This window comes from Chelonia mydas, chromosome 1 (genome assembly GCF_015237465.2).
Source record: "Chelonia mydas isolate rCheMyd1 chromosome 1, rCheMyd1.pri.v2, whole genome shotgun sequence".
Classification (NCBI taxonomy): Eukaryota; Metazoa; Chordata; order Testudines; family Cheloniidae; genus Chelonia; species Chelonia mydas.
Window position 1 is genome coordinate 246,003,360 of NC_057849.1, and position 14,808 is coordinate 246,018,167.

The window sequence follows — 14,808 nt, forward strand, 5'->3', positions numbered from 1 at the left end:
GCACTTGGTAAACATCCCCACATGGGGCAAGTTAGGGAGATACTTGGTTAAGGACTGAATGATTAATCAGTTAACCAGGTGGCTCAGGATACCGGCTGAGAACAGATAAATGCCAGACAGGAAGAGGGGAGGGGTAAGCTGGAAGGGCCAGAGAAGCCCAAGATCTCTTCCCTCTCACCCTGTGCCTAGGGGAATGTGTGAACCCTCAGCTGTGGGGAACTTGTTCTGTTTTATTTACAATGTGACTATAGCCCTTTTAGTTGGACTTGTCACTAGCTGTGTGTGAGGACTGTTTGCAGACAGGAATCTAGGGTGAAGGAACCCTGCCCCGTGACAATGGGCAAAACAACCTTGTTCTCACAAATGGCTAAACGATTTTGACCTAAACTTAAAGGCAAAACCCCACTAACCTGAGGGGCACACCTGGCATGGAAGACTTCACTCCCAACGTTAAAGTTTGGCAAAGTTATAGACAACCGAAGACAGGGTTTTATACTGTAACATGTTTGACGGCCTTAATAATAGGTGAGGTGAGCACTGCCTCTGCTTGCAGTAGCACCTAAAGGCCACAGTGAGAGTCGGGCTGCCACTGGATGGGGTATTGTACAGACCCCTCTGTCACTGAGTAATTCCATGTATACAGCTTGGTGAAGTGATGACTAAGGGGAACATAACCACCTTGAGCTGTGTAAAGGCCATGCGGGAAGAGGACTAATTTTTTGGTGGGGCGGGGGGAGGTTCTGGGAGAAATGGGATAAAACGTTGAATGAAATGGAAGCTGAATATCAGAAAAAAGGTCCTGATGGTATGATCCGATGGAATAACTCCCGAAAGAAGTAGTGGAAGTCCCCTCACTTGAGCCCTGTAAAATTAGGTTGGTCAGAGCACTAACAAATACATTGGAGGAACAGTCCTGCATGGCCAGGGCAAAGGACTGGAAGATCAAATTGATCATCTACCCTGTGTTGTTCCAGAATTACTTCGTTGCACTAATGGGGCCTTATGAGCAGCTTGGATGTGAGACTGGAAAGTGAATGTGGATGCCTGAATACAAACAAGGATAACTTCCAAGAGATAGATACACTTATAAAGCAAATCAACTTTTTTCCTACTCTGGTTTTCCTCAGTTTTTCCCCTTCTCCGACCGAACAAGTGCAATGGAACTGTCTTTACACTGACAGCCTTCCTCTCGGGTCTCTGGAGATTAAGAATGGCTAATCTCTCAAGCAATCTAGTCAACCATTCTGAAGTGCTTTGTAATAAGCAGTGGGCTTGGTAAGGCCCAGTCCTGCTCTACCTGAAGAACTCTTGCTGACTTCAGTGGAAATCCTGCTCAGAGGCAGGTAGGCTTGGGCCCTATAAGACAGGAGGCTTAAAGGGAGACAAGCCTCCATTGTTCCGCTTGCTAATCAAACGCCTGCCGAAGAAATGGTGTGTGTTCAGAGGCATTTATTTTTATATCAAAATGTCTCTGGCACTAATCAGTGTATCACCTACGTCTCTTACCATATTAGACCAATCTGATCATTACAAATCCACAATCTATCCTCTTGGGTACCTTAAAAAGCTACGGCACTAGCCACTGAGCATTGGAACTCTGCAAACATGGCTCCCTTCTACTGCGACAGTGATGGTCAGCCAAAATAAGCATACCTTACACCTGCCCTGAAAGCTGCTGAGCCTGGGCTCTGAGCTGCCTGAGGGGAGGTATTTCCACAGGTAAAGACTCCACTGAGAGCGTCCTCCTGCAAGCTAAGGCAAGTTCACTCCCCAGAACCATAGCAAGAGAACCACAGACAGTCTCAGCTGTCGGGAGACATGGTGCTCTCTCAAGCATGCCCAGCGCTTGTGTCTTGAGCTCTGGGATACAAACGTTTGGGTATTAGGAGGAGTTCTCTGTAGGGTGCTTTGAGAATGTAGCAGTATTCTGAATGGCACGCCGTGATGCAGATAAATTGTGCTTGCCATAGTCTTTCTCAGCGTAGTGCACAAATAATGAAGAGCCCCCGGCTTGCTTAGTGTCACATGGTTCACCTCCTCCAATCTAGGAGATGAACGAATTGTTTTCCTCTTCACAAGCTTGTGCTTCAAGTGAAGCTGCTGGAAGAATTGGTGTTTCAAGCCATTGTGTCCAATTAAAAGAACACTAAAAATAGACATCCTGGTTGATTTTTTTCTCCTCCCCCCAGTCTGTCCCTTTGATGTTCAGCCCTGGGCTTTCCTGACCTTGCATTCTCATGTGAAATGCAGAAGCACTTACCATGGGCGCTTCAGCTGTGGGCTTATTGGAAGGAGGAGGAGTTGCTGCTTGTGGTTTTTCTAGTGCTAACTGCTTGCTGGTTTTTTGGCTATTTTTGTCTTAGTATTCACTGGCCTATGCCTGCTTGAAACTAGTGAATTACTCCTTCTTCTTCTGGCTGCCGTTCTACCTCAGCAACAACTTTGGATGGAAGGAGGCTGAAGCTGACCAGCTTTCGATTTGGTACGATGTGGGTGGAATCATAGGTAGGTGCAGCAAGCAAACCACGTCTGTCTTTGGTTGCCCAGCTCTTCTGTCTTTTGCTCTTTAACATGAAGGAACCACATGGGCCCAGTGGGGTCTAAGTAACAGTTTACTGAATGTGCCCCGCATGCAAGGCCTGCTTGCATACACTGCTTCTCTGGCTGCATTGTAAGCCGTAGGATGCAGTGAGTACCACTAGAGAGCTCACAGACTGTTTAAAGGGGTACTACCCTATTTCTGTACACTTCAGCCATAAGAGTTTTTCTTCACTTGCTGTGAATATGAAAGTATCCCACTCAAACAGATGTCTCCCCGGTTTCCTGTCCTACTTCCCACCAGAATCCCTGAGCGAGAGGGTAGGCCTGGATTAGGGGTACGTTCTACCCTAGAAGCCGTTTCCACATTGCTGCAAGCAAAGGGCTCAGTTCAGCAGTGCGGTGAGCGGGCACAACTCCATTGTCTTCAATGGAGCCAAGTGTAGTTGTGCTTGTTTATGCCAGTGGTAAAATCTATCCCTGTGCCTCCTAGCCAGAACAAAGAAAGTCTCTCTTTATGGCTAGAGCTCTGCTATCCCATGTTCACTGTTTCTTGGCTTGGTAAGTCGTCCGCTCTGCTTTCCTGCAAGACACTTCTGGGTTTGCTTTGCTGCCTCTCTAGCCTTGTTTACACTAGGATTATTTCCTAATGCATTAACGGCAGTGCAGCTCCACTAGTGATTGCAATGATATCTAGATCTACTCTGAGCAGGGTTAGACAACACAGTGTTAACAGTGTCACTGAGGTGCCTAAAATCGGTTCTGTGCTCCCACCAGCGGAACAGAGCCATTAATAGGAACAGTAGGAAACTCTAGGAGACGGCCACGAAGTGTTACATTGCACAGACCTGAACTGAGATTGCAGGAAGGGTGTGTGGGGAAAGGAACGAACAGCAGAAGCACTGACTGGCTACACACAGAGAGAGCGAGACATAGTAATCAATCCTCGCTACTGTGTCCTGAGTACCCTGATTTGATATTGCCTTGACTATGTCTCAGGCGGCAGTGAGAGTTTTGCCTACAATAGAGGTGCCAAAGGTAAAGATAAAAGAAAAGACCCGAATTCAGTAAGTGCAACGGTGTGTGTGTTCCATATGTTAATTGGAAGGGCACGGTGAGCTTTCATTTTATTTTTGCAGGTGGGACAATCCAAGGCTTGATTTCTGATATGCTACAGAAGCGAGCTCCAGTGCTAGCGATCAGCTTGCTTCTGGCTGTAGGGTCTCTCTTTGGATACAGTCGTGAGTATATTTTGCATTAATGCAGGGGGGGACCTTTTGGGCCAGATTGATGGACACTTGCCAGTTTCTATACCTTGAACCTGTTTCTGGTTCAGGATATTGCCCTTCAGAGTATATTTCTGGGACAGTCACACTCTGCAAGGTTGTGTTGCGCCAAGAGATCATGGCATCTGGGAAGAAGTCTTTCTTCAGATTCTGGTTAACGATGGGGAAAGATGTGGGTTGAGTGCTTGGGTTTCTTTGTGCCAGTGAGGAAGCCGGCATTAGATGTGCTCCTTTGGCTGCATTTTCTAGCATTGCCAACATGTCAGAGTTACAACCCATAAAGCAATAATGCTAAGGTGCAAACATCTTGAAAGAGGAAAAGCCAATGGGTTGGTGAGGGCAAAGAGTGAGAGAAGATCTAGGAAAGGATGAGATATCAGAAGCTCTTAGGCTTCACGCCATTTACAGAAGCACTCTAGCATCTGGCAACCAATGGGATTTGGAAACAGTCTGTTAGGACAACTAATTAAAGGACACATCTAGGCTCAGCAAAACAGTGGACTTGGGAGCCATCATAAGGTTGAAGATCTCATGTCTCCATATATACTCTCTGGCTGCACCAAGGGAATCCTTTAATTGGGTGACCTTGGGCAGGTTACTTGACCACTCTTTGCCTCTGTCTCCCCATCTGTAAAATGGGGGATGATGAAGCTGATCTCCTTTGTAAAGTGCTTAGAGGTCTACACATGAAAAGCTCTGTATAAGATCTAGATATAATTTTTTATTATTTTATTAACACTCCTCTTTTCTATCTGTCCCCTGGCAGGTTCTCCAAACAGCAAACCCATCAACGCGTTCATCATGGCCATTACAGGTATGTCATATAAACGCCACTTTCACCCCAAAAGCTGTGTAGACAGAAAAGAAACAATAACACTGCTGTAAAACCTTAATGTACTCAGGTGTACTGCCTTCTCAGCTAAATGCCGTGGCTGCAACAAGAGTGACCGTGAAGGTCCGACTGTTTGGTTGTGGGTTTTGGGGTTTTTTTAGAACACCTTTTTAAGAAGCTTTCACAATCAGAGGTGTAGAATAAGGAATTATGCTGCAGACTAGAATAGCTCAGATGGCAAATGTCTCTTGCGTTCTTTACACGATGAGAAGCTGTAAGCTTCCTCTGCCACCAAAAGTGCATACCTGGGAGCTTCCCGTGATGTGGACTCTATATTAACCCGAATGAGTGAGGGTCCTTGGTTTCAAACACCCATATTTTAGGGGCTTCTGTGAATTTCCCCCAACTTCCTCCCTTAGGCGCACAGAGAAGCACATGACAACACGACACCTACCGCTGTGAGGGATAACTAAGCCCTCTGGGAGCAAAGCATTCTGCCCCCTATAACTGAGACTTCCAGAACATCCCCAGCCTTTGACATGTGGGTTGCAGAAACTCTCTGTCCTGTGAAACTCTTGGGTTGTGCCAGTGGTAGCCTCCTTGCAGTGCTATAATTGAAGGATGGTCTTTTGGTGTTTTCAGGATTTTTCATTGGAGGCCCATCTAACATGATCAGCTCGGCGATTTCCGCTGACCTGGGACGTCAAGAATTGGTCAAAGGGAACAGTGAGGCTCTGGCAACAGTCACAGGAATTGTGGACGGAACTGGGAGCATTGGAGCTGCAGTGGGCCAGGTGAGATTACCAGAGAGGGAATGTGCCTTTAAAATTCTACATGGGAGTGACGTGGAGGCTGGGAGTGGGGGGAAAGCTTCCAACCCCAACTGAAACATTTCTATTAATCTTTTTTTAATTTCCAATGGAAATAGTGTTTTTTTAACACACAAACCTTCTCTGCAGAGTTTGTAATGCAAATATTGTGGCAACAAACTTTGAGATTGAAGAAAAGGAGTACTTGTGGCACCTTAGAGACTAACCAATTTATTTGAGCATAAGCTTTCGTGAGCTACAGCTCACTTCATCAGATGCATACTGTGGAAAATACAGAAGATGTTTTTATACACACAAATCATGAAAAAATGGGTGTTAATCGCTACAAAAGAATGAAATGCGTTTAGTCAGTTCCATAACCTGAGCTGCTGAGAAATGGAAAAAATGTACACTCCATAAATAGTGAAAAGAAATTTGGATTTTTAAATTTATTTTCAGTTTTTAAATAATATAAGGTGGTGTTAGCAGCCCCAGTGAAGAAATGTATTTACGAAATACTGTTTTTAAGATGAATGTCCCCTTTAAATAGAACATAACAAATTCTTATGTTAGACTAGTTTGAGTGTGATTCTCTTTATCTAGGGCAGACTTCACATCCTGTAAGACTGGTATCACTTACTTTCATCTTCCACACTGCGTGCTGTTATAGGAATTGACCACGGATTGTTACTGAAGCAGAAGCTGAGGGCATTGGCAGTAGGAACATACTTGTTATGCAGAAACAAAATTCATGCACATGAAAGAACATAGTGCAGATTTTTGGGTTGGGCAGGGCCTGTGATGTAACTGGCCCCATACTACTAGTGAGAGAGAGTGTAACATCATGAAATACCAAGACGTATGTAGGATTGGAGTCCACACTCCCATTTCCCAAAGGAATTAGGGTTCATAATTGGCACTTATGGGTATATTCCTGTGAATATCAGCAGTGCTGATTGCAGGCACAGAAGAACTTGTTAACTACTGACTGAGGTAGATCTCCCCAGTAAATGAAATGTTCATTCTTTCTCTCTGAAAGATGCTGTCTTAGTTTTCCACATTTAACAGGCGGCTAACACCTTTCAAATCTTATTTGGAAACAAATTTCCCAGTGTACCATGCTTCCTGCATCTTCCCCTTTCCACACACGTACCCACTTTTTATGGAGAGTATCATGAAAAGTGGGTCTCTCTTTCTGAAAAGTTCTGCTTGCCACTGCTTCCCTGTCTGGGCTTGCAGTCATCTCAGTGGGAATGGCTGCTGTGTCACTCCAGGTGGGGGAATAAGCAGCAGAAGCACCAGGAGCGCTGCCGAAATGATGATCCTGTTTTTGTGCCAATATGCTCAGTAATAGAGAGGTACAGAGGCCCTTTAAGCAGAGTTGTATTCAAATACTGCATATAAGGGATAATTTCTGCCTTTACTTGAAGATTACAAGGCCCTCTTGAGCTCAGGTTGTAAATCAGTGCAGAAGCTTGAGCATCTTATCTGCATAACAGGGTACTGGAAAGGGTTAACTAGCTAATGCTTGTATAGCTGCTGAAAATGCGTGTCCTTTTTAAGTTGTACATCTTCCCAGAGTGTTCAGCTTTTCTGAGGGTATTTATATTCACTTACGTAACTATGTTCTGTGCAATAAAATCCTTTGTTCAGCCTAGTCAAATTGTCACCCCTTGAAGTGGTATTTAGTTTTTCTCCTCACTGAACATAGTTACCTATAAAGCTTCACGCTGGTATCTCTCTTTCACCTATCTTGTATGGGTTTCTATGGAAGGATTAAGGCAGCAAGTCTCTTATTACGCCAGGCAAGGAGCAGCTAGAGACTGAAAGAGAGGATTTGTGACTGGCTCTTTTTTCCTCTCTTCAATAAATGCCCACAAACTCAGGGAGATGCAAATGAAAGGGTGACACCAGAAACACACCCCTCACAGTTGTGCACGTGTTGATTATCTAAATATCCTATTTTGTTTCCTTACAGTATCTAGTTTCCTTGATCCAGGACAATCTGGGATGGATGTGGGTTTTCTATTTCTTCATTCTTATGGTAAGAGGTCTTTTCTTCTTTATCTTTTTCACCTGTGTTGAGTCTGCAGCTAAAAAGAATTTCTGAACCCTAGAATAATGAATAATAGGGTTGTTTTTGTGAGAGTTTAAAGTAATGACTTTCACACCTTAAACAGTTTCTGCCACACCTATTAGTTATAATGCTGTTCCCAGAGCTGATGTAAGGCTGGTGCACACCAGGAAGTGTGATCTAAATCAGCCATGGTGATATCGGTTCCTTCCACCAATCAAAAAACAGATGTTGAATTATTATTGCCAAATGAACAAGAATAGATTTTTAAAGCAGGTTTTGTAAGTGATAGAAAGAGAAGCACTTGACATTGCCCCTTTAAAAATTCTTGTATCTGGTGTGCAACGTTCATTTTGGTTGAATTTCACTCTAATTTCCAAGTTAAGGTTCTGCCCCCTCCAACTCCACTGTGTGCAAGTGCATTCAGGGTTTCCAAGGAGCTGATGGTGAGCCGGTAATTTGTGGAGCCCTTTCTTTTGGGTTGGTGGGAGGGATGATCAGACATTGAGGGGCCAAAATGAAAGTGCTCTATAGGGCTGGCCCAGTATGGTGGCAGCACAGTGCTTCTGTCTAGGAGATCAGAGTTCACACCCTGAGCTGCTCAGGTTGGTAGTGGCTGGGAGTGTTGCATAATCCACCTGCCTCTCCTTTAGGGCTAGAGCTGGGGTGATACCTTGCTTTGCTCTGTGATTCCTTTTTGAACAACTGAAAGAGCTATTTGATAGGGTCCAGAGAGAGCAGTGCAAAGCCATTGAGTCGAGGGAAAAGCCTTAGCTTATTCAGAAGTTTTCCTGAAAGTCGAAAGCCAACTTTTGTCCTTCTGATAGGCAAACTTTGACTTTCCTATTTCACTTCCAGCTTTCTGTGCTTACAAATGCCTCTAAAATGTGTTGGAGGGAAGATGCAGCGGCATGTACATGTGCTAATTGTCCTTCATGCTGTTCCTTTCCACAGACCAGTTCAACAATCCTGTTCATCTCACCCTTACTAGTGAGGGAAATTAGATTGCTCCTGCATGAGAGACACTTGCGTATGCGGACTGGGTGACTGCCACTTCCCTTCAGAGGGACTGTCCAAGGAAAATCAACAACTGGGAGACAAATCAAAATTCTGGGAGGTTTATGTTTGTTTTCTTTTCTCCCTCTCCTGCCCTGCAAGTTTGGACTAATTCAGAATGTCCCACAAGATTTTGCAGAACAGCCTTTGAGAACTTGCTGTTGGAATACTAAATGCCCAAATGGATTCAGGCCTTCTGCAACATGGAGCTGCTATTCCAAGATAGAGGAATTTAATCAGTTTGGCTGTAGTCCCACCAGAGCCTTTCAAGTCAGCAAGTGCACTCTTTCCTCCTGGTTTGGGGTCCCATTGCCATAACCTATACTGATTATTTCTGGATGTCCTGGCAAGTGTCAGATATTTAAAACCTGAAGATGGGGAGTCAGTCTTACAGTGAATGGTGAGACCTCGTTATGCTGGGGAAACTGTAAACCCCACTTCATGAATATTCTGAAGTTCTTTGTTGCTTTGGTTTAGAAGAATGGGCAAAAAGTTTCTTTGGAATCGGATGCGTTTGTGCTGTCCAGGTGTCCTAAAAATACCTTTGCCAAATCTATACACAGATTAATCTCTACTATCCTTGGTTAATCCTCCCATATACGGATAATTTCTCCATCAGAAGCTAACACCATGCTTGATCTATTTATTATTATTGTTGCGAAACCCTGCAATTTCTGAATATTTAAGTAGCCAAATGTTGTAGAAGAGGGGGATAATAATCTTTTAACACTAATTTTCAAGGAGTGTGGTAAATTTTATAAATCTAACGGTGGCCACTTAGATGGCTTTGAGGATTGGGACTGGGATACAGATTCTTTTTACCAGTTGGCTGTCAGATCAGTTGTGACCCAGTTATTGCTCTCTGCATTTGATGGCTATTTAGGTGACACTTCTGAAAAAAGCTGGTGTCATCAGTCCTGTTCTCTGTGGACAGTTGACCATTTATCCTTCCTCGGCAGAGCAGACCCAGGATTTAATGAAGTGAGTCTGAACTATTCCACTGCCTTTATATGTGATGCTTCTGGGTTAGGATTGAGGCACATTGGTGGAGTAGTGTGACGAAACCGACACTGCTATTGCCCAGGCTTTACTGACACGATGGACAGACAGGCAGGCTCCAGGGCTGTCAGTCTGATAACTCATAAGAAAAATAGATGCAAGCCAGCTACAAAAGCATGTGATTCTATTCTATGCTTAACACCATTGCATCTGAGCACCTTTCCCTCGTGCATTAAGCAGGTGACTAACGTCTGTTACACGTTCGTTAATGAAGTGATCTGAATCATTTTACAACCTCTCAGCTGCTTTTTATATTTTTTTCTGTCCACTGCCTCGGGTGACTTTTCTTGTATTCACAGAGACACTTTTTAACCATCAAGATTTCTGATCAAATATTTGATCCAATTAATTTCCTGGATGGAAAAATTCTTCCGTAACTGAGAATTTGGGGGTCGGGGGAAGGAACTTTTTAAAAATAGAAAAATTGCCTTTTCTTAAACTTAGTGTACAGCCATTTTTTTTAAATGTCTGAAAGTAAATGTTTAATCATGTGATTAATGTGGAACGTTGTTAGTGCCTTATTGTATTGAATTGTTGCTCAGAGATTGTTTGCTGATCCTGCAGTGCCAGCTGTTTTCACAGCTTCGCTTACTGGGAGAACACGGTTGCTCTGTTTCTACTATGGTTTCTGAAAGTCCTCCTCCTCCTTCTTTGTCTGAGATGTTTCCTGCTTTTAGATCTCTTCCTCTCTGCTTTTAGTTAACCTTCAGACAGTCCAGTGGTTGGGGAGAAGGCACCATTAATCATAAGGGACCCATGTTCTTGTCTCTTCTTCCCACCCTTATTCCAATTTTTGCCATTTTAATTCGGGATGATCCTGAGGAGATGCTGTTCGGGGACCTACCTTGTGCCCTCAACTGATTGGGGGCACTTAGCTTAGTATTCAGATCCCAACCCAGTCCTTAGTCCATTTCCAAATGGAAGCAAACTCCTTGAAATTCATGTTGGAAATTGTTGGTGGCACTGTTTGCCCAGTCTGTTATTCATGTGTCTGAGAATGGAGGTTTTGGATTCCAGGCTTTGGTGACTGTTGAGGTGCCGAGTAAGTTCTGATGGAAATGAAGATTGCAGTCTTCAGTGCAAATCACTTCATGTCAAATTGGCTGCAAACTCTATCCGCATACTGAGCTGCAGAGCACGTGCAACTGTTCAGAGGGTATTTTGGGGCACGGCATATTTATTGCTAATACTTGATTGGCTGTGCATTCTTTCCCCTACCCAAGTCTTAATATATTTATTTTTACACTAGACCCTTTGGCTGGTGTGTTTCCTCAAGCAGTGGCAATGAGAAATGTTTTGATTCTGATAATGTCAAATCAATGTCATCTGAATAAATTATTATTTTTGGTGAACTGATGTGGAATTCTTTTGTGTGCTTTATTCCACTCCACCCACCCTTCTAAAATCATAAAGTTCATCAAAAGAGCTCTTCCTCCTTTTATGGCTAGTTCCCAGTTACAGGTGTAATAGTGTTGTTGCAGTTGTTTCCCTAGTAAGTAGCTCTGAAGAGCCGGGCCTGCACAGCCCTCGCCTGCAGTGTATGCCTCTTTCTCCTCGGTGTTCTCACTTCCTAACCCTTGCGAACACTTGCAACAAACCCCCATCCCAACTAGAAAGAGGCTACATGTTGCTGTTAGTCAGTTTGGCTCACTTCCTGATCAGTTTCATAAGAAGCTTTGTGAGACTCCCTGCCAGAGGCACTGAGAACAGTAAAAAGAAAAGGAGGACTTGTGGCACCTTAGAGACTAACCAGTTTATTTGAGCATAAGCTTTTGTGAGCTACAGCTCACTTCATCGGATGAGAACAGTGTGATGAATGGCCTCTGAGAAAAGCCACACATACCTTTTTTTTTTTTTCCCCTCTGAATGTAGAAGCCCTGTGCAACTCCTTCAGTATTAAACATAACATGTTTGCTGTCCTTGCTAGGCGCCCTCTTTGCTCATTTCTCTGAGCACAAACCTGAACTCGCCCCGGCTCCTGTCTTTAGATGGACACAGTGGGGAGCTGTTTAATTGTGCTCTTGTTTCACAGCACACTGTAAACTCGGATTTGGGTGAGACCTTGGCTTTCTTGAGACACCCAGAGATCATGGTCATGGGCCTGGCCCCTCACTACCTACAAGAAAACTATATAGCAGTAATTTTTCTGAAAAGTCGTGATTATCTCATTTCTCCCTCTGCTTCCATGTTTCTGTGAATGACTAGGATCAGAATATCCTAGCCTCTAGGTACTCTAAGAAAACTTTCTTTCACTTTAATGCACTGCAATGCCCTGGGTCTGTGTGATCAGACACGGCACATTTCTTAGCTGGATATCATCTGCCATTGCCATCTCCAATAGTGGTAGGAACCTGATTTTGCCTTAATCACTGGGGACCTATAAAGATCCTATGTAATGTATTTTTTTCTCCTGAGTTTTTGGGGAGAACCTTTGCTCTAAAGGGGAAAGTGCACTTTAAATACTCTCCTTCAACCCATGTATCCATTTCCTCTTAATCTCCCTTCCCTCCCCTTCCCTCCCCCCGGCCATTAAAACATCTGATCCTTTTAAAATGGCCTACTATTCTCTGAAAACCTGAAATACAAGCAAGATTTACAATTCCTAGACACTTCTCTGGTGGTTGGATTCCTGGTGTGACCAAGTACACTGAATGTGCGACCTTTTTTCTCTGTCTCCTAAGCTTAGGGTAGATTCATCTATATGGTTACTACAATATTGAGTAAGAATTGGGAAATTGATTCTGAATGTTCTCTTGGACTCCCATGCAGCCAGTGCTTCTCCCAAGAGTCCATGTGTTAGAGTACTGATTCCAGAGTCTCTGTGATTTGGCAAATGCCCTTTAAGGATGCCACAAAAGGAGGGGTGCCTATGAAAACCATTGCAACTGTGAGATCCAGCGTTTTCATCAAAGCCACTGATGCTAGTGGACTCTGTTTTGTCCTTCCAATCTATTTCAAACTACTCAATAGAGAAGGAGGGCTTCTGTCTGAGATTAGTTTAGTAGGGTTCCTACGTAGTCTATCTTCTTAGGAAAAAAGAAAAGGAGTACTTGTGGCACCTTAGAGACTAACCAGTTTATTTGAGCATGAGCTTTCGTGAGCTACAGCTCACTTCATCGGATGCATAGTACTCCTTTTCTTTTTACGAATACAGACTAACACGGCTGTTACTCTGAAACCTTCTTAGGAAAAGCTGTTTTATTTCAAGTAGTCTGAATGTTAATGAGCACTTGACAGACAAGTAGCTGATCTGGTATGGCAAATTCTGCATTCAGACCCTTGAATTCCTCTGTGCACTGTCCTTGATCAGCCATCTATCCAGACATGGGAACAACATGTGAACACCACCCAGATTCTCATCCCATATGGATTTAGGGTGACCAGTTGTCTCAATTTCATAGGGACAGTCCCAATATTTGGGGTGTTGTCTTATAGAGGCGCCTATTACCCCACCCCCGTCCCTATTTTTCACACTTGCTATCTGGTCACGCCATATGGATTCATCCTTAGAAGCATATAAGTGGCCCTCAGATCCAGAGCATATAAGTCCTCTGTCTTCTTACAAGAACAGGATTATTCATACACAGTATTTAAAACTTCTCTTTTGTAACCTATTGGTTGAAGTCTCTGAGATTCAGGATGGGTTGTAATGCTCTGGATTTTTGGACTCCAGATGCAGCTGGAAGAAATCCTGTTCCCCTTATTTGTCCCCAGTGGCACAGGTTCACTGGCTTTTTCAATCTGGCAGGTGGGATGGGCTTTCCGAAACTCTCTCTTCCTGATATTGCTGATCTCAAGTACATGTCTGAGGGGAGCAACGTGTCTTCCCAAAGCTAGATGCTTATATGCATCAACTAACAGAGTAATGGTTACAGAAGTTCTTACCCCAGATTTGCTACTGTGGGGAAGAGAGGTTCTGCAAGTGGATGGAGGTTTGGGGATGTAATGGTCACAGGGGTTGCTGCTCTCTCTGATCTTTACTCTTACATCAAAGCATTCCAATACACCTGCTTGGAACTGGTCTGGTCTCCTACTCTTCATCTCTCCTACTTCATGACAACAAGCACAACACATGGAAGCAGGTGACTGCATTTTCAGTCACTGGCGTGTGAAGAAGCAGCTGTACGGGGGACCATACAGGTGAACGTGTTACTGGAGTGTGGTGTTGCAATGGTATTAGCCCCAGCAATTAGTAAAATTAGAGGTGCATGAGGTCCGCAAGCCCCATTTTGGCTCTCTTGGAAAGTGTAATGGAGCACAAACTCTGAGGTGGTAGGCACAGCAGCATAGCTCTTTGTATCTAGTGACATGTGCATGCACCTAACAAGATTTTTCTGGGGTGGGATGTACTGCTTGATAATGAGGACACCTTTTTATACCACTGCCTTCTCTCTCGAAGCTCATGCACCGGCTGTTCTCAAAGACTGATTTCCCTGAGGAAGGGAGGATGTTGTTAAAGCGTGACTGCTACTAAAGTAGCATCCAAAATGTGTTAGATGTTGTCCAGATATACAGGGCAGATGGTCCCTGCCCCAGTGAGCTTAAAATATTCAGGCTGGTTCATGTTTCTGCCCTACTACTAAATACGCAGGTCCGACTCCAAATGCATCCCTATTGTAATGATGAATTTAGTCCACAGCCTTTTTCTTCCATCCCCCCCGCACTACGTTGTCGGGCTGCCTGGGAAGGAACCGGCACATCCTGTACTAACAAAGTGAACGTTGTAATGTAATCACGGTATGGGTGGATGTGAGTGATGAAGGATGTATTCCTTCTGGTAGGATGTGGATTGGAGCCCAAGGTGACTTTGGAATTGCATAAATTCACACTCAACTTCCCCAGAGAATTAAAAGGGGGCGAAAAAAATGTGATAAATGAAGTGTCGGAAGTAAATACATTTACACAGTATGTGCTAATAAAACATAAATATTTCCATGGTGAGGAGCCTCCTTCAGAGCCCAAGGTAGTATCTATGTAGAAACAATGTGTTCAAATCAAGTAGAAAAAAACCAAGATTGTTTAGGTGAGAACATTTTAGTTTGGCTCTATAGGCCACGATCCCAACTCAATGGTCCAGGAAGATGGGTTAGTGACCCGCGGTGTGGCCCATGCAGTTTAGTTGGCCTCTTGGTAAAATACATTCCTTGCTCACTT

General features: G+C 43.9%; 1 protein-coding gene across 5 annotated transcripts in view; it reads left to right on the plus strand.

The window, feature by feature from the left end:
- SLC37A3 (solute carrier family 37 member 3) overlaps positions 1–14,808 on the plus strand; it is a 59,326-nt gene that overhangs the window by 39,436 nt on the left and 5,082 nt on the right. For 4 of the 5 annotated variants that reach the window (XM_037879180.2, XM_037879170.2, XM_043541424.1 and 1 more), the window contains 6 exons: positions 2,364–2,505; positions 3,678–3,779; positions 4,591–4,638; positions 5,299–5,450; positions 7,444–7,509; positions 8,494–11,010. In XM_037879180.2, the coding sequence (XP_037735108.1) occupies positions 2,364–2,505; positions 3,678–3,779; positions 4,591–4,638; positions 5,299–5,450; positions 7,444–7,509; positions 8,494–8,586 (603 nt within the window). In that variant the 3' untranslated portion in view covers positions 8,587–11,010. Of the gene's footprint in view, positions 1–2,363; positions 2,506–3,677; positions 3,780–4,590; positions 4,639–5,298; positions 5,451–7,443; positions 7,510–8,493; positions 11,011–14,808 lie in introns of those variants that run through there. The other variant, XR_006289091.1, reaches the window with a different exon arrangement.